At 36.4% G+C, this 18,843-nt stretch overlaps 3 protein-coding genes across 4 annotated transcripts; 1 reads left to right on the top strand and 2 right to left on the bottom strand.

Moving 5' to 3' along the window:
- Positions 1-143: 143 nt before the first annotated feature.
- LOC137579413 (uncharacterized) lies at positions 144-11,706 on the bottom strand. Its single transcript, XM_068293184.1, has 5 exons — positions 10,888-11,706; positions 1,401-1,606; positions 1,114-1,283; positions 785-968; positions 144-714 (listed from the first exon to the last, which is right to left on the bottom strand). The coding sequence occupies exons 1-5, from the start codon at positions 10,921-10,923 to the stop codon at positions 531-533; spliced, it is 780 nt and encodes a 259-aa protein (XP_068149285.1). The 5' UTR covers positions 10,924-11,706; the 3' UTR covers positions 144-530.
- Positions 11,707-14,207: 2,501 nt separating this feature from the next.
- Positions 14,208-18,176, top strand: eIF2A (eukaryotic translation initiation factor 2A). 2 transcript variants are annotated; one of them, XR_011032771.1, is made up of 4 exons: positions 14,208-14,367; positions 14,854-16,018; positions 16,119-16,725; positions 17,098-17,203. XR_011032771.1 is itself a non-coding variant. In XM_068292394.1 (4 exons), exons 1-4 carry the CDS (start codon positions 14,328-14,330, stop codon positions 17,571-17,573), a joined length of 1,962 nt encoding a protein of 653 aa, XP_068148495.1. In that variant the 5' UTR covers positions 14,211-14,327; the 3' UTR covers positions 17,574-18,176. The 2 variants fall into 2 exon arrangements, 1 of the variants encoding a protein (XP_068148495.1); XM_068292394.1 differs by having other exon boundaries at positions 14,211-14,367; positions 16,119-16,399; positions 17,098-18,176.
- A 2-nt stretch (positions 18,177-18,178) lies between these two features.
- LOC137578810 (small integral membrane protein 8) lies at positions 18,179-18,646 on the bottom strand. Its single transcript, XM_068292395.1, has 2 exons — positions 18,442-18,646; positions 18,179-18,368 (listed from the first exon to the last, which is right to left on the bottom strand). Exons 1-2 carry the CDS (start codon positions 18,547-18,549, stop codon positions 18,210-18,212), a joined length of 267 nt encoding a protein of 88 aa, XP_068148496.1. The 5' UTR covers positions 18,550-18,646; the 3' UTR covers positions 18,179-18,209.
- Positions 18,647-18,843: the final 197 nt, after the last annotated feature.

The raw sequence follows: 18,843 nt of genomic DNA, 5'->3' as shown, positions 1-18,843 counted from the left end.
GTCGTTTTATAAAATGTAACGGCCTTTTTTTGTTTTCAAACTATGTGAATATTTTTCTTTTTATTAATATTATTTATTTAGAATTTTTAAACGCATCCATTTTCAGGGCTTCTAATAAATACAAACTATAAATGCATAAAGCATTAAATTAATTGTTCTTTACTTTTAAATTTAGACTTAATATTAATGATTTGCATTATTTTTTGAGCAAAATTGCATTTCAATTTGCTTTTTTTTCTCATTTTCTTTTGTTTTGTTGTTGATGTTGTTTTTACATAAAGAAGTTTAAAGATGAAATTGGAAATAATTGAAGAAGGTTACAAAAAAAAAAAATACATTAAATAACATTTTTGCAAAATTGATTCGCTACAAAAAATAATTTCTCATGAACGCATTGCTGCTGCAATCGCTCTCCCTCTCGTTGTCGACCCAAAACTCGTTCGCTCAGTTCTTTTGGTTGCTGTGTGTGTGTGTGTTTGTGTGCTTTATTTTTATTTGTCCTTGACGATTTCACATCCTAGCCAAAGTTTTTATGGTATCATGTTGGGCTCTTGAGCTGCACCCGTTGAATATTTGGGCTTGCACACACATCCGCTTTCGACAAGAACGTAATCCTGACCGGTTAGGGTCACTGGACCCAACGGTATGACCAGAAATAGATAGGGTACATAGGTTTGTGTGCACTCACCGCGCACAACATCGCATTCCGAAGATCTGTTGGCCAGATAATGATTCAAATTTGCAATAGTTTCTTGTGGGTGGTTTTTTTTTTGCTTATACTTACTCGCACACCTCAAAGACCACCTGTTGCAAGAGATCGGGAAATTTCTGCACAATGGTCACCGGTTGGCCGGAGGTCAAGCTAACACCATACATGGGCGCTGTGGTATTGTAACGTGTTTTGCATAGACGCGCCGGTGTATCGCTCTTGCATTGATGGGCCGGGGAGGAGTTCTTCAGCGAACGACCTGCAAAAGTCAGGTAAATGCAAATCAATCAATCAATCAAACGATCGATTGAGCGATCAATCAATCAATCAGTTAGTCAGTCAATCAATCAATTTGCGGCCACAGTCGAAACCACAGTAACAATCATTAGCTCTGACCGACTTACCATAACGATCGCTTCCGATAGACGATGCCGCCTCGTTGTTGTTCACCTCATCGTATGCCCTCAACAATGCACTTGTGGTTATGGCGGGATCCAGTGTGTTGGGCAATTTACTCTGACGTCCACGTCGCGAATTTCCGTTCCAATTGGAGAATGTGCGAGCAACGGCCGCACTGTCAATAATAGAAGAAAGACAGAATAAAATAAAGAAAAAGAAGAAGAAAAAACCAAACCGAAGAGGCGTTAGAAAAGAAAGTTTTTTTTTTTTGTAACGGTTGTCACACACTCACCTGGGATATGGCGCATTATTTGGACCCAAACAGTCGAGCGAATCTGTCAATGCATCACCGGATAGATATTTCAGGCCACGCCCACCGGCACATCTGCTTGGCACCACTGAGGAGGAGGAGGAGGTGGAGTCACTGCTGTAGCTAGGCCATAACGCGGCATTCGCCGCTGTGAGTGCAATGCTGATGATGCAAAGTGCCGTTAAATGCTGCACAAAAAGGAAAAACGAAAGAAAAAAAATCAAATTATAACCGAAAACAAATTCAGTAATCGATAACGGTAACAGACAAACTGAAAAAATTACGGAAAGAAAACGTTAAACAAAAAAATCTACTGCCAACTCCAAAGTGGGAGCTCGTTTTGTCATAGCAAAATGTTGTCTGTCTATGTGGTAACAGTGATTCTTGTTGAACTTGCGACCTCTCCACTATGTGTGTGTGTGTGTGTGTGTGTCTAGGCATGGCCATGGCCCAGAGACAGAGACAGTTCTACACACATTGTTCTGGTGTGGTTTTTTCGAATTCTACGAATTCTTTGAAATCACATTTCATTAAGTTTAACTAACTAACTAAGTAACTAACAAGACGGAAAACAAAGACCCGGCAACGGGCCATGGGTCACTCAAGTATTTGATGTGTTTTGTTTTTCTTCGGCTTTCAAGACCGAAAATGAAAAATAGGGAAAACAGAATTTTCCAAATTTCGAATTTCTCATCCCATGACCCCAAAAACAAAAAAAAATAATCAAAAATATTAAGAGAAAAAAACCAAATTAATCACAATTACGCCCTCGTGTGGTAAAGTAAAAACGGCAATTTAACGGCTTTTGTTTAGGCCGACTCAGAAATACACTCAAAGCAAAATAAAATGATCAAAGAAGCTTACCTTGTAACCTTGCATCCTTTGACAGCAAATCTTTTTATATTTTCACCCACTTTAAATATTTACTCTTAACTTTTTCCATCTCTTTTTAATGTCTTATTCTTTCCCATAAAGACACTAAAGGATTAAAAATTACCAAACATCTGAAAGTACTTTATTGGGCTAACTGTGTGTCTCTCTTTCACCTGCGGTGATGCCATCTGTCCTATTTTTGATCTATTTCTGTGAAGGATTTTGTATTTGTAAAAGCTGCCATACAAACACAAAGACAAGACCAAAAACTTAGATGGCAACACTGCTCACAGATAATTGCTCCAATTGGACTTTTAAATGAGTCGACTTTATGGTAGGTGGAAAATGAAATAGACTTCTAACGATAAATCACTCCAATAATGAGAACCTAGTCACGAGTTCTCTTTCTAATCCTTTTTGAGTCATTTTGTTAATCGTTAATGACAAGTTTAATTTGTAGATAAACAAAATTTCTTAATCACAAAATAGGGTCTTCAATTTGATTTCGTTTCAGTTTTAATAATAGATTAGGAAAGACTAATTTGCAAAGGGTATATACAAACTTCGGTAGGTGGGCCTTGATTTGTTCCTTTTATTAAGAGAGAGAGAGAGAGAGTCCATTTTAATCTAATAGATCCCTTAGAAGAGGACATTCTGAGAATTTCAACTGCGTCCTGTGTTAAAATCAATGTACCACATTTTGTATAAGGGTATTCGTTTTTTTCCTTTTTTTTTGGGCTTGAAACTAAAAATAATAATGTTAATCAAGTTGACTTCTAATATGGTTTGAACTTTTTATGACCACACTACTTCTCAGAGTCGCAGATATTTGTAGTTTTCTTTTCACTTTCTCTGCGTGTGTGTGTGCAGATTTGATCGGTGAGAAACCAGTTTGTACGGTTTCTGTACGATTCAGTTTGGAATTCAAATTGCAACTAACAAAAAAGAAGAAATATTTAATTTTTTTCCCCTCTCTTCGGGTTTTTTTTTTTTATTTATTTATTTAATTTCATTTCTTTTCGCATGTCTGATTAGTGATAAAAATAACTCGACAACTATTTTAATTGAACAAAATAATATTGTTTTCTTTCATTTCACTTTATGTGACGATTGTGTTAGTTCACAGGTTTGACGAAACTTTCTTTTCAAAATGTGAATGATGATGGCTAAAAGAAATGTATATATAATTGAAGTGGTCATTGCGTGTTGGGAAATGAAAATGAAAGCGAAATTCTATTATTTAATTCTTCTTTTTTTTTTTTTTTGTCAACATTCATTACAAGAAAAATTAATGATTGCGACGACGACGACGACGGAGACAACAACGTGACAGACTTTTGTCACACGCATCCAAAGAGCCAAAATGAAGAGCCAAGTTGTCGTCCAGACTTGGCCACTCTCACCGCCTTTAGCCTGAACTACTACTGTCTCCTCGTGTCTGTTAACTCTTTTATGTTTGTTTTGTTCAAATTCTGTTGGTACTTTTTGGTAGTTTGTCATTAAACGTGATTTTCTAGAGGCATTTTGTGTGTGTTTTTTTCTCTTTTAACTTTCCGTTTTTATGGCCAGCCATTGCCATTTGAACCTGTCAACAAAACGTAGGTAATTTTGTATTTTTCTTCTTTAACATCATTTTGTTTTATTTTTTTTATATGTATATATTTTACTTGGTAATTGCCATCTCGATTGGGTTATCTCTCTTCTCCTTCTCCTTCACTTTTTTCGGGCTTCTCTAATGAGGCGACTTTCTTAAAAGTGTTTAGAGCTAAAGTTGGCTGGTGAGAAAGGTTCATTGAAAATATGTTTGTTGGTATGTGATGACTGTACCCCGCCAGTTAGGAGAAATAACAAAAAATAAATGTCAAATTCATGCATTAATCAAAAATCCATTGAAGTGTTGACAATTTCTCAGAGACACTGCTGAAGGCAGAGAGACAGGCACAGAGTTTCGAGTTTTGCCAAGTCATTAGGCTTACATAATACACATACACACGACAATAGTTGGCTATAACAAAAGAACTTTAAATTCAAAAGGGGAACAACAATAATGGCTAGTGGTCTACCAACCAAACCAACCAAATACTAAATCATCCGACCATGCGAATGCCCATTAAAGACTTCAATCGTATGCCTTAGAGTTGCATAAGTTTTCTTTTGAATTAGATCCCATTTATCTCATTTCCAATTTCTGGTGACTTAATCAATTTGCGAATCCTTTATTTATTAGTTGGTACATTTGAATACATTAATTGAACTTTGTTCTCGATTAAAAGATTTCTTGGGAAGGCAACATTTTAAAATATAAGTATTTCATTGAAGATTTCTAATCTTATGTCTATATCTTGCATCTTATCTTTGATCTTAAAGTTATCTATTTAAATATATCCTAATCTAAGTGATCACGATTTCGTTACTGATCTTTAATTCTGTTGTTCTCTATTCAAATATGTCCTAATATTACAGATTTCCATTCAAACATGTTTATCTTAAGATCAGTATTTCGTTTGCGATCTTTGATTGTAAAGTTCTATATCCATACTGATCTTTGATTCTACAGTTCTTAATCCAAATGTGTTTGAAAACTTATCAGAATTTCGTATACGGTTTTCAATTGTAGTGACCGATTTGACTTTAGATTTTTCATCTTGTTTTGAATGTTCATATTTGATCAGTTGTAATTTCTGCACTTGCAAAAAGATATACCCTTTGATGAGTTGAACGAGAGTAACGGGTATACCCGGACCCCTACATGTGTGTACCTATTGTAGAAGTAAAGATTGAAAGACCCAGAGAGACCCAAGTAAAACTGTCAAGAGCCTGAGCCCGCCGACTGAACGCGCTTTACATGTGTGTGTGTGTGTGCGTATATATAGATATATATCAGGTGCCGTTATAACGAGGTTAACGACCCACATCTTTCCCCCCTTTCTTACTCTCCATCTCTCTTTCTCTCACTCTTGAGGTTTTTGTCTTTATCTCTCTCTCTCTCTCGCTCTCTCTCTCTCTCTCTCTCGGCATTGACTTTGCCTATAACTAACTATCTTCTACGTTCTTCTCCCCCCCTTTCGATGACTTTGAGCACTATTAACATTGGCATTTAATAATAATAAACAAAAATTAAATTCTAACATACTCTTGTCATAGTTTGAAATTCAAGAGTGAAAATTAGTTAGATTATTGTTGCTGTTGTTGTTGTTGACAGCAACAAACAAATAGCCAACGGACACCTGTCTGTCCACCTGTCCACTTGTCTCCTCTGTCTCTGTTTGCCTCCTCACATCTGTGTGTGTGTGTGTGTGACCGTTGCACGCAATTTGAGTCTTAGAACTGGTTTATTGATAAGCGTAGCCTACAGCCTCAAGTGTCTTCACTTCCCCACCTCCCTCCCTCCCTCTCCCTCCCTCTCACCATCCCACTCCACCACTCCCTCTTATATGTGTTGGCCATTTCTCCGGCTTGTCTAGGCCAGGTTCCACATTCTCAATGGATGTCAGTGATAATGTCTCTCATGATTGAAATGAATTGAGAATGGTTTTGTGATCGTGGTGGCCCGTTGTCCAGTGTCAGTGTCAGTGGCGTTTTGTCTTTGTTGCCTGCCTGACTGACACAATTTTCAACCCAAAAGACTTTTGTTTGTTGCAATTTTATATTTTATGGAGCACACAGATGGCCAAAGAAGAATGTGTGTCTCTGTCTCCCAAGTGTCTTGCTAAAGGGGTGCTGGGGGGTTGGAGGGAGGGGTTTCTTTCTTTTCAACACACAACTTAAGAAGAACAAGAATTGACCATTTCAAATTATTCATACAATTATTTCTTTCAACAAGTAAAAGCATTCAAAATGACTTTAGCTTGGAAATTTCTAATAATTTCATTGGATTTCTTAACAGTTTGTCATTACAATTGGAAAATAAAAGAATTTTAAAGTTTTATATGATTGATTGTCAATTCATTAAGTCTACTAATGATCTAAGAATTTAGCTTTACTTGGTATACTTATAAGATGAATGCTTATCCCTTATAAGTAATCTGCTTCTGAAGGAAGAAAAAACTTCCATTTCGGAACTCAGCAGGAAACAAGGAAGCAGGGAAGACTACCTCTTCGATTTGCTGCGGGAGACGGACAAAAGAGTTCCTTAGTAATTGGATTCCTTGTCAAACAATCATTATGGACATAAACCGATAGAATAGGATACCTTTAAGGAAGACGAAGATAAGGCAGTTCACGGGTTCTTCTCGAAACTAAGCTAAGTAAAAGTTCGGAGTCTATACTAAGAATTAAAGAATTCTGAATGATAAATTTGTTTTAAATATACACAAATACTTCTTAAAAGATCAAAGTTAACTAAAAACAATTCTCTATAATTCAATCATATGTCTTTAAATGACATTAAATGCACTTTTTAATGTCTTGCTTTACATTTGACTAAGTTAAACCAAATAAATCCAAATATCTTACTGGTATAAGCTTATAGAGAAAATGCTTGATATCGAATGCTAAGCAATTTAAAAGTTCACTATTGTTGTCAAATTTCAGTTGTTTTAGGAACTCAAAGAAGGATATGAATTTAAACAAGACAAGGATGTGCAATTATGACATCGATAAGTTAATTTCGACCAGCTGAGATCAACTGAGTTGAGATCGATGAGTTAAGCTGGATAAGATCGATAAGATAAGACAAGGATGTGCATATAGAAATTCGATATGTGACGACCAAAACATTGCTAACTAGATGATTTGTTAGCTCTAACAAAAAAAAGTGAATTAGAGCTAAAGAAATTTTTCCATTGAGCATTTGAGATCTCATCTTATATAGAATTCAGCACTTGGCTGATGATTTCGCTACTTAGGTAAGCCAAGCATTATTGCCAACTTCATCATGATGATGATTCTTAACACCGTTGGCCATTAGACCGTTTGTTTTTTTCCCATTCATCTTTGACTTGAACCGTTCCGCAGCGGCAGCGGCAGCAGCAGCAGCAGCATACTTTGGCGTGATAACCCCGAAGCGACAAAACTTTCAATGGGTTTCCCCTACACTCCCCTCCCCCCAGTCGCCAACCAATCTAACTCTATCTTCTTGACAGTCTTCTCCGCACAGCTATGCAGATCACGTTTTCCCAGACCACAAAAAAAAAAAAAAAATGGTAAGTATAGCCACATAGCTTAGAAAACAGAAGAAGTCAAAAGACACGAAGAGGAGGAGAGTTAGAGACAAGTGCATGGACATGGACACTGCCCCAACCTCAAGCCAGCTGCCCTCCCCCACACAAACCACATAAAAAAAGGTAAAATAAAAAAAAAAACGATGACAACGGCGCTTTCATTTTTGGCTTAGCTACTTCGCATGCGCGACCAACCAACCAGCTAACAAACGAAGCAGCCAACCAACCGACGTCCAGATTGAAAACGTGGAACGGGTAACGTGGAAACGAGGCTAACATGGAGAAGAAAACACACTAACCAAAAATTTCGCTTGACCAAATGTAGAACCCTCATCCTAACACTTTTACTCATTACGCTATCAATTTTTGGCCATCTCTTTGCATAGAATAATTTCCCTCATTATTTTTCTAACATTAGATGGATATATACAAAAATGGATGGAAGGATGGAGAGAATTACGCTACATTAAATCAACAATTAACACAGAATTTTATGACAATAATTTTATTTTTATGCATTTTTTCTCTTTTGTTTGGTTTTTGTTGTCATTTCTTATTTCGCTTCTCCTAATAAAAATCAAAGAAACAAAGGAAATATTTTGACCTAGAATTCTTTTGTTTTACAGTTTTTAAATGCTGCTTCTTCTTTTTTGTTTTTTTTGTTTTGCAAATAAAATTTAAATTGTTATACCCTATATAAACTGATTCAGTGGATGATATTGAAATTTAAAAGTGTAAAAGTAAAATGAATTGTTAAATTGTAATTCTAATCTTATTTCTATTTAAGCCAAATTCAAGAAAATTGATGGAAAAAACATTTGCAAAACTCTTTTAATTTAAATGAATTGCTAAAATAATTTAAATTTGTAAACTTTAAGAATGAATCCATATCTAAGGACAAACCTACTCAGAGTTAAGACTCCCTTCAAATTCCATATCTAAACTCAATTACTAGATGATATATATATAGAACATAGTTCAATCGAAAACTTAGGTCAGAGCTTAAACTTTTTGTTATCGAATTAGATTATTAATAGATCAAAATACAATTTGAGAAACATGTTCTATATAAAAGACTATTCAAATCGAAAATCGTAGAACATCTAGAGAGGGAGAGAGAGAGAAAAAGTCTGCAGGGTATTGCAAAGTCGTCTCTGGTTTATTAAATTCTCAAGCTTGGGTTCTTCTACTGCTCATCACGCATGAATGAGAATCTTCGGTGACTGACTCTCCCGTTGAAGACCGGCTCTAAACGCAGACCCATAACAAAATCAAAAAGACAACAACAATAAAAAAACAAAACGAATCAAAAAAGTATGAATATATTTAGCCTACTTTTTATAACTTTTGCTTGCGGCTTTTTAAGGGTATGAGAGTTTTTGGCTTTTGGTTTTGAGTTTGAGTTTGGGTTTGGGACTTTGTAAAGAATTTGCCTTTGAATCATCATCAACATAGCCAAGACTTGTGCATTTTTTTTCTGGTTTGCTTAATTGGGGGCAAACACGAATGAAATCTACATAAATCAAAAGTCCGAATAGACTTACCATAAACCCAGTGAATGAGTGAATGAGTCAATGAATGTGGGAGTTGGTTTTTATTATTATTATTATTATTTTGTTTGTCTTGGCTTTCTACAGAGTTTTGTTTTCGATAAATGAGACTAATCGGTCAAGTTCAATGGGAAAATTTTCTATATCGTTTCGCTTTTATCTTAAACGGTTAGTCGAAATCAATCAATTATTAAAACGTTGTAATAAATATCTATATACATTATATATAGACTTGATTCTGTTTAATATTTAAGAAAATATATTCAAAATATCAAACTCGATCAGGCTCAAGAACGTCCTGTGAGTATACAATGTTCCTCTCATCTGCTGATAAAGTAAATCACGCTAAAACTAGTTGAGAATTACAAGTGGATAAAGCGACAAAAAAGCTCGCTATTATAAAAGTTTGGAACAAATAATGAAAAATACTTATGTAAAATATGGAATTTGAAGAAAAGATTTTACTTGCCTAGAGAGAGAGAGATTTGGGAGTTGCAAATTTCCTGTAATGAATTCCTTTTTAAGCCAACTAACACTACTTCGCAGAAAGTTTCTCTAGAGAAAAAAGTCAAAAATCCTTATTTATCTGCATACATGTCCTACATAATAGACGATAGCCCACATCTTGTATGGCAAAGTGTGGGGCATACCTTTCTAGCCAGATAGCTAGCCATTCCATATGTCACCTAGCCCACACGTTTCTTTTTGCTTTTTTTCTTTTCTTTTCGTTTTTCCCATAAGGAGACGTGCAACGACTAACAAACTAGGAAAGAGACAGATAGGAAAAATGAAAAACTAAAAAGATCTACGCCTAGTAAAAGTTATTTGGCTAAAGTAAATTCATTAAAAATTCGTTAAGGCCAAGACCACCGTCGCCGTTGCTTTGCGGCCGCGCCATCGACAACGGGCCGAAAAGAAAGTCAAAAGAAAAGGTGCTAATTTCAGCAAGAGAGACGAGACCCGACAACAGAAGTGAGGTGAAGTGAAATGAGCAGAGAAGGAACCAAGGCGAAGAACTCTACAAGAAAAAAAAATAGGTCGCCCATATGCCATATGTATGTACATATATATATATGGTTATTGGTTATAGGGGGCGGTAAGGGGTGAGGCGGGGAAATGCAAATGGAATTTCCAATAGCCCATGTTGAGAAAATAATACTTCAAATAACAAAAAGGAACCAAGCCTTAGTGGAAGCACTTAATGAAACCAAACGATCCATCGAACGACCGACCAATCGACCACACAAAACCCAAAAGGTGCTGGGTTTGGGTTGGGCTGGGCTGCTGCTGCAAAAATAATAAATATATACTCTAAAAACCATACATACATACAGTTGTATATATATATATATATCTTTCTTTTATGCCATACTGGTTTAAGGAATACAGACAACAAACGCAACGCAACGGAGAACAACGGAGTGAACAATGCCAAGTTCAATAAGCAGAGAAGCGAAGTGCATTGAAGGAGTAGGAGTAGCAAGGGGCGGAGCAGGAGTAACATAAGGGGGGGGAAAGGTGGGGCACAACGCTGTCGATGTTGCCGTCGCTGTCGTCGTCGGCGAAGAAGAAGATCTTGCAGCTGGCTTCGGCTTCACCTGGTCTGATGCTTCAGAATCTCTGTTAATACCCTACATACAAACATATATATGTAATTCCCATTAACTCAGTTTTCAACCAAGAAAAATGTTTAGTCTAAAAGTCGAAAACAAAAAATGCTCAGTTTGCCAATATTTTGCATAACTTTTAAGACAAAACTAATAACCAAGTTAACCCAAAAGGGTATCTAATAGCCGTCTACTTGTCTCAATAACTAAGGAATTCTTTTTATATGGGTATATATAATTCTTCTTTTTTTTTTTTTTTTATTGGGGTCAGACTTACTTTGACAGAACTTCTACTTAAGCACCGGTATTCCATTGTGTGTTGGTATTTGATATTTCAAATAATACAAAAAAAAAAAAAACTGAATTCAAATACGAAGAACGTTTTCTTGTTGTTGTTTTGTTTGTTTTTGTTATATGTATATATTATATTTTTGTTTAATATTTATTGATAATTTGTTGTTTGTTTGTTTCGGTTAAAACTTGAAACCCAAAAAAAAAAGGAAAGAAAAGAAAAGAAGAAAACAAATTTGCTTCTTGCACGCACACGTTAAATAACGTTCTTTGGATTTAAAATATTATGCATATAATATTAATAATTTTTTTTTTTTTTTTTTGGTTTTTTTTGTTGGTGTTTTGAACTTGAAAGACTTTTCTTTTTCTTCTTGGGAGCTGCGCGAAGGAGGGCGGCGATCGTTTTTCAAAGATTTGGCTGGTTTTTTGTTTCTTGGGTTTTTGGGATAATTTGTGTGCAACCGTACAACCGTACAACTCGAGCGCTCGACTGGAACTGGCATATCAGGGTAACGTTTACCATTCCTTAAGCACTTGATGTTGTCGTCTTTTCGGTCATCAAGAAGAAGACGAGAGACGTTAACGTCTGTTGGTTGTTGCTGTTGCTATTCAGTTGCTGTTGCTGCTGCTGCTGCTGCTCGTAACCTGTTGCTGTCGTCGTTTCTTGCTGCTGCTGCTGCTGTTAGTGTTGATGTTGGTGTTGGTGGCGACGCCGACGACGGAGACAACGCCGACTGCGGCAATGTCTGCGGCAATTGTCGAGGTCTCGGCCAAGCCGGACGCATTTGTGCATTTCGTATAGCGCAATCGGTGCAACACAAAATCATAATGAATATGCAGCAAACACAAAAAGCCACAAGTAGCACAATTCCAATCAATATGGCTAATATAATATTTGATATAAAAAACATAATTTTGGATATTTATTTTGGAACACTGTTACTCAATAGTCTTTAGCTTGTTCACTCACACTCTTGGCCAATAGAGGGCGAGATCACTAACCAATTTCAGCATTTTTAAAAATAATACACGAATTAAAACAAACAATAAATAACAAACTTACGACCTTGAAATATAGAAATATAGATTAGAAATTTATTGCTAACTTGTTGTTTTGAAAAATTAAAAAGAATTGACTATAATAAATTGGCCAAAATACAGTCCGAGGTAATTCCCAAGGAGGAGGATTCTCAAAGTCAATGTCTTATTGGAAAATACTTTTTTAAATTTGCATTGGAACCTCAAAAACTAATATATTTAACAGTTTTTGCAAAAAATTCTAATGAAGTATTTGAAAAAACCAAATTTGTTTCTTATACATATGTATGTATATTCTTGATCTGCCATGATCTAATCCGTCTATATAAACCCTCAAGTAGATGTCAAAGATTATTAAAGTTAAAGCCAATTCAAATTTTATCTATGTATGTATGTACATACATTTCAATTAATATGAACATGATTATAATCGAAATTTGAAAATTTATTCTTTAGAACTTGAATCGTTTCGAAAACAACAAGTTGGAACGAGAGATAACATAACATTTTCTTAGTAAGTTGAATTAATTATAAAGAATTTCCATTCTATTGCTTTGGTTATACTTTCTATACACAATTCTGATGTCCTGGTTTTTCTGGAAAACAATTGGAAAGATTGTTGAATGACCAAAAGGTTAATCCTAATGATTCAATTAATATTGAAAAGTGGATAATGACAATGAGTCTGAGATACATATGTATGTGGTTACCTCTTCCTCCATGGCAATCAAGGTGGCATTTATGATCCAATCTGAATTTGTAATTGCCAAACAATTCAACAAGAGAAAAACTAACATTTTAAATCTATACATTTTTTTTTAATGGTTTGAAATTATGGGAAAAGCCTCTCCAGCATATTATAACATAATTTATTTATTTGTGAGCCAATTGATGATTGCATTGAAATGCATTTTCAGACTAAACCCGCCGCGTTGATGACTCGATTCGGTTTCGTGTGATGTGATGAGAAAGAAGTTTTCACCCATCGAGAAACTGAAAGCATTGCGAATGGAGTCGGCAAATAATTGATTAATTATTAATTAATAATATTATATAATAATAATAATAAAAAAAAACCTCGCGCATGTGCTCTGCATTGAAAAGAGAGCTTTTCATTTTTTCCGAAATATACTTTTGGTTGGGTTTTTTAATTTTTTGGGAAAGTTACCAATTTGTGATGGTTATTATCGAAAAGAAACAAACTTTCATAGTTACAACAACTTTTTCTCTTCTCTTTTTTTTTCGTTTAATTTTGTTTTGTTTCTTTTTTTTTTTTTGGGTAAATGCAAGACATTTGAAGTCAATTGTCGTCGCGCCGCTGCGGCATGCAGAAAAATAAAATAAATTTAATAGTAACAATTGAAACAAAATGTTGTTGGCTGAAATATGAGAGCCAAGCCAAGAGCCGTTACTCTTGCCACTTGCCAATGGCAATAACAAACGGCAATGGCAGCAAAAGTGTCGTCAGGTCGGTGAAGTCTCCGACACTGTCTCCTCCATTTATCAGCGAAAGTAACCTGAACAAGTTCCAATTGTGCATTTGCTGGACATGTTGGATGGACGGTCTAAATGCTTTTATTCAAGCTTAACAATTAACTCTCGTAATAGTTGCCAAAAAAAAAGACGCCAAAAGAAAAAGCCTACAGAATTTAACAGACTAGGTGAAAGTAAAATATTGCGTTATAAAATTTATAGAAATTTCTAAAAAATTTCAAAGTATGTACATATGTATGTAAGTGTGCATATATGTATATTTTTTTAAAATTACTAATTGCACATTTTTAAAATATTAAGTCCAAAGGAAAACAATCCCAAACTTATTTTTATGGAAATCCGCTTAAGAATTACTTTCTAGTTTGTCTGACAATTTTCTAAATTGAGTTTTCTCTATTTGTAATACAATTTATGCATAAAGTTTAAAAAAGATTTTATCAAGTCGAAATGAAATTAAATCAAAGTGCGTTTGTTAAGATTTGCCTACATTTTTTTTGAGTTTTTTTTTTAGTAATCAAGCTATCCTTGACTCTAATCACAGAATACCCTCTGAGTATACGGACAACAAAAATTGTTTAGTATTAAAATGTTTTTAAATTCACGTAGAGTACAAATTTTGTTGCAGTTCTAAAATACGTTTTTTTGGTTTGGTTGAACGTATCACGATTCGGTTTCTGTATTTGTATTTCGCGCCAAATGCGTGCTAGTAATTTATCGCAATACAACCGTGTGTGTGTATAACAGCAAGATATCACACTTTGAAGTTAACCAACACTGAAAAGAAGCTGCTGCAAACAGCAAAAAAAAACAGCAACAACAACAATAACAACAACAACAACGCGTTCTTGTGCTTGCCTGCGCGCGTGTGTGTGTGTGTGTGTAGATTGGAAGACAATGGCTGCGGCTGCGGAAGGTGTTGTTCCTACCCTTGCAAGTAAATATCAAATTAAAATTATTCTTATTAATTATCCTAGCGACATACTCAAATAGCGCCCCAAGCATATGGTAAATAGAAATTTCTTAAGTTTCTCGCAGATTCGTAGATTTCCACATTACACAGTGACTAAGTCTTTTTTGCCACTTTTGAGGCCACCTCGTGTGTTTTTGTTACCCTTTGTGTGGGTGCGTCGGGGAATATTTGGTTTGAGAGAAAGCTAAGTGGCAAAGCGACGATCATTGAAATATATAAAGGTTCATTATAACATTCGCCAAGTAATAGGAACTGATTGCCATTCCTGGAATGTTGTTAGCTTTATAGGTTATGTTTTGGCGTGCGGTGGGAGTGGGAGGAAGATCATTTAGATAATTGTTGCACAGTATTTTTAAGTCGGATATATCGTACATACATATCTGGCATTCTCTGTGGTGCTCGTTCCACTTTTTCAATTTCATTTCATATATTTTCTTGTGTTTTTTACAGTTCGCTCTAGCGTGGCTGTTGAGCTGTGGTCATCGAGTGGCTCCAAGTTGCCATATGAGCACAAACCCAATTTGCCGCGAGAGGAGACGAAAAATTCCAGATCGATTTGCTTTAGTCCCGATGGCCGTTATTTTGCGTTTTCAAATGGCCTGGTGGTGAAAGTGCTGGAAGCAAGGAAGGATCAAAATGGAACATGGCCCATACAATGCCAATTGCCACGTCCCAAGGCATTCTATTTGAAATTCTCGCCACGTGGCAATTATCTATGCACCTGGGAGCATTATGCTATAACCAAGGATCGTCCAGAAGGAGCGCCAAATCTACTTGTTTATGATGTGGCCACCGGGAATGAAGTTTTTGCCATTGTGCAAAAAAATCAAACTGATTGGGAGCCATCATGGTCATCAGATGAATCGATATTCGCTATGGTCGTTGGTGGTGAAGCTTTATTCTATGATTTGGGTCAGGACGCGATTAAAGGATTTGCCTCAACAACAAGGACAATTGGCGGCAGTCGTGGCGGTATGCTATCCCTGGGTCCAGGACATTGTCCACCATTTTTAGCCTTCTATACGCCCGGTGCCAAGGGTGCTCCCTCCATGTGCAAATTGTACAAATATCCCGCCTTGGGTCAAAATCAAACCGTGGCCTGCAAAAGTTTCTTCCAAGCGGATCGTGTCGAAATGTTATGGAATAAACGAGGCACTGGACTGCTTTTACTTACCAGCACCGAAGTAGATAAAACTGGCGCCTCATACTATGGGAATCAGGCCGTTCATTTTATGGCTACCAAAGGTGACACCTGTTCGGTGCCATTATCCAAAGAAGGGCCCGTCCATTCGGTTAAATGGAGTCCCAAGGCCAATGAATTTGTCGTCGTTTATGGTTATATGCCCTCGAAGGCCGCATTATACAATCTCAAGTGTGATGTCGTCTTCGATTTCGGTGAGGGGCCGCGTAATTGTGCCTATTTCAATCCATTCGGTAATCTAATTGTCTTGGCTGGATTTGGTAATTTACCCGGAGCTGTCGAAGTCTGGGATGTGTCTAAGCGTGAGAAATTGGCGAATTTGAAATGTGCTGATACAACGTTCTTTGAATGGCATCCGAATGGTGAATGGTTCGTTACCGCAACCACTGCCCCAAGATTAAGGATTAGCAATGGGTAAGTGTCTCAGTTCTCAGTTTATTTCGTTGTTTTGATCAATCGAAAAGTAGTCATTGAACTAAATGTCATTTCCATCTATATCATTCGTCTATTTCAGGTTCAAGGTTTATCATTATTCGGGAGCATTGCTTCATGAGACAATGTGGCCGACTGGTCAGGAACTGCTTGGCATTGAATGGCAACAATATCCTGACAATACATTTATGGAACCGAAAATTACCAAGGCGAAGCATGAGGGTATTAAATCAAGCCAACCGGAGGCAAGCAAAAAGGCCTACACACCGCCCCATCTGCGCCTGTTGAAGGAGGGCAAGAATCCGGAGAAATATTTGCCGCAGCCCAGCATTCCCGGATTAACGCTGACAACCGGCGGAGCAGGTAATAAGATGCGGACATTTTGGAATAGACAATATGATATGGAGAATCCGATAATGCGACGAGGCGATCAGCAACAGCAATTGATATCAAATACGGTTATGCGTGACGGTGGTCAGACATCGGCACAGGGCTCCTCGAGTCGATCATCTCGTCGATATCGTCCCTATCAGCATAAACGCTATTAGACAAAATGATGAGGAGAGAGAGAGAGAGAGGGGAGCTTGGGAGAGCGAGATTCGTCTGAGAGGGGAATGAAATGATAATTAAGTCATGTCATGTCATCTGTCGTCTTAGGATTAGAATTTTTAGGGATTCGCTTAAAGAATGTAAAGTATACATATATATACCGATTTAGGGGGAATGAAACTGAAACTTGTATCGGTAACAGTTGCGATATATCTTTAGTTTTTCTCAATTTATTCTTGCCTACTACAAAATGTGTAAACTTTCATTTCCTTATATTCTACTAGTTTCATTCGAGTTATAATTAAGGCAAACATTTAATTGTATTTTGAACTTAACCTAATATAAATTTTATAGTCGCTTAAAAACCAGATAATCTCTACATAAATATTATATAAATAAATGGTATAGCCAATAGTTAGTTAATTGAACAGTTTTCGATTATGGTAACGGTTTCATTCCCTAGCAAATTATGCTAATTATTGCTTTTGCCTTCTCTCTCCCCCCTTTTGCAGGTGGCTCCACTAACAAGAGCAAAAACAAGCAACAGAAACGCAACAGGAGGGATGTTGCGAATGTTAATAATGGCGGCGTCAGCGCCAATGCCTCAGATGCCGCACCGGCGACAGGGGAAGATCAATCACAGCAGCAGCAGCAACAGCAACAGGCGGCTCCATTCAATAAGTCGAGACACCAGCAATATCATCAGGCCAGACAACATCAGACAGAGAATGCAGCCGATCAATATCAGCACCAGCAGCAGCAGCAACGGAATCACAACCATCATCAGCAGCAGCATCCCCAGGCCAATGGCCAGAATATCAGCGAGAAGGATCGCAAAATTCGTAACGTGGCCAAGAAGCTAGCTGACATTAAGAAGCTTAAGGCTCGACAAGGTCAGGGCGAAACCCTGGAATTAAATCAATTGAATAAAATTGAAATGGAAGCAAGGTACCTGGATGAGCTCAAGGCTCTCAAGTTGTCCGCCTAAAACAACAAACAGCAATAACAAAATATTTGCTTAAAAAAAAACAGCAACAAAAGGAACGAAAAACATTTTGAATAGAAAAAAAAAACAAGGAAATGGAAGGGAAAATCAGTTTGAAAAACAGAGAGAACGTGAGAGAGTGAGAGATATGCGAATGGGAAACCAATGTGTGATACAAGGATTTAAAAGACGAGATGAACATAAACAAAAAGTCAAGAAAAAGAAAAACCTCTATGAACCCAACAACTTTTCCTGTCCCCTCCCTCCCTTTAAAGGAAAGAACTATTTCCCGCATCAAAATCTACATATGTAGATACAAAAACACTATCTCATCATTCAAAACTCTCTCCCGGCCCCCCAAACTCTCTCCTGCTGTTTAACGCTCATTTCGCGATAAATCGCAAAAACAAGTTTCTAGTTAAAAACATTTTTCTACTATTGTGATTTCTTAATAGTTATATATTTTGGCAAAAAAAAAAAAAAGAAGAAACCAACTGAATGCAGACCAACAAAAACCACAAACTTCAAACTCCAAGATAACAGATAAAAATTTATGTACCAAATTGTTCTACCAAGTAAATAAAGAATGTTTCCATAAGAATATAATCTTTGGTTTTTGTTATTATTACTTTAATATTTTTAAGTCTCCCAATTTGATTTCTTTTTAACAAACTGTTCTTGACCATCCTCCTTGATGGCCACATAATAGCCCAAGCTTTCATATTTATACCGCATATAGGCTATATAGCCAAAGACACCGGTAATAGCCGCCAGTCCTATTCCCATTATGATGGTGTTCTATAAAAATAAGGCATTAATTTATATAATACTTTAAAAGAAATTCCAATTTATTTTTTGGACTTGGTCTTACCGGTTTTGTGTACAATTCAAAGTTAATTAAACGAAACACGCTGGTGCTACGCATGGAGCGTATACCCTCTCCTGGTTGCTGGGGTCCTTTGGCTTTGTTTTCACTCATATTTTTTGATTTGTACAACAAATAATTTTGTTAATTATCAACTTCTTGCCATGAGCTTCTGGGCTACTTAAATGTAAATAGACATTTGTAAGGCACAAACCCTTTGCAACACTGAAAAGAAAACTTTTCAACACCAAATTGATTTATCGATATTTCGCTTTCAGAATGCAATTTCGCGCAATGCAGTTTTTGTCCCTGTATACCAGTTTTGAAAAACTGTGTGCAAACCTGATAATCAGATTTGCTAATTGCATATACATATGTAATGCTTTATCCGTCTCCAAGGTTATACTC

This window comes from Drosophila tropicalis, unplaced genomic scaffold (genome assembly GCF_018151085.1).
Source record: "Drosophila tropicalis isolate 14030-0801.00 unplaced genomic scaffold, ASM1815108v1 contig_694, whole genome shotgun sequence".
Lineage (NCBI taxonomy): Eukaryota > Metazoa > Arthropoda > Insecta > Diptera > Drosophilidae > Drosophila > Drosophila tropicalis.
This window is presented reverse-complemented; position numbering and strand designations above follow the sequence as displayed.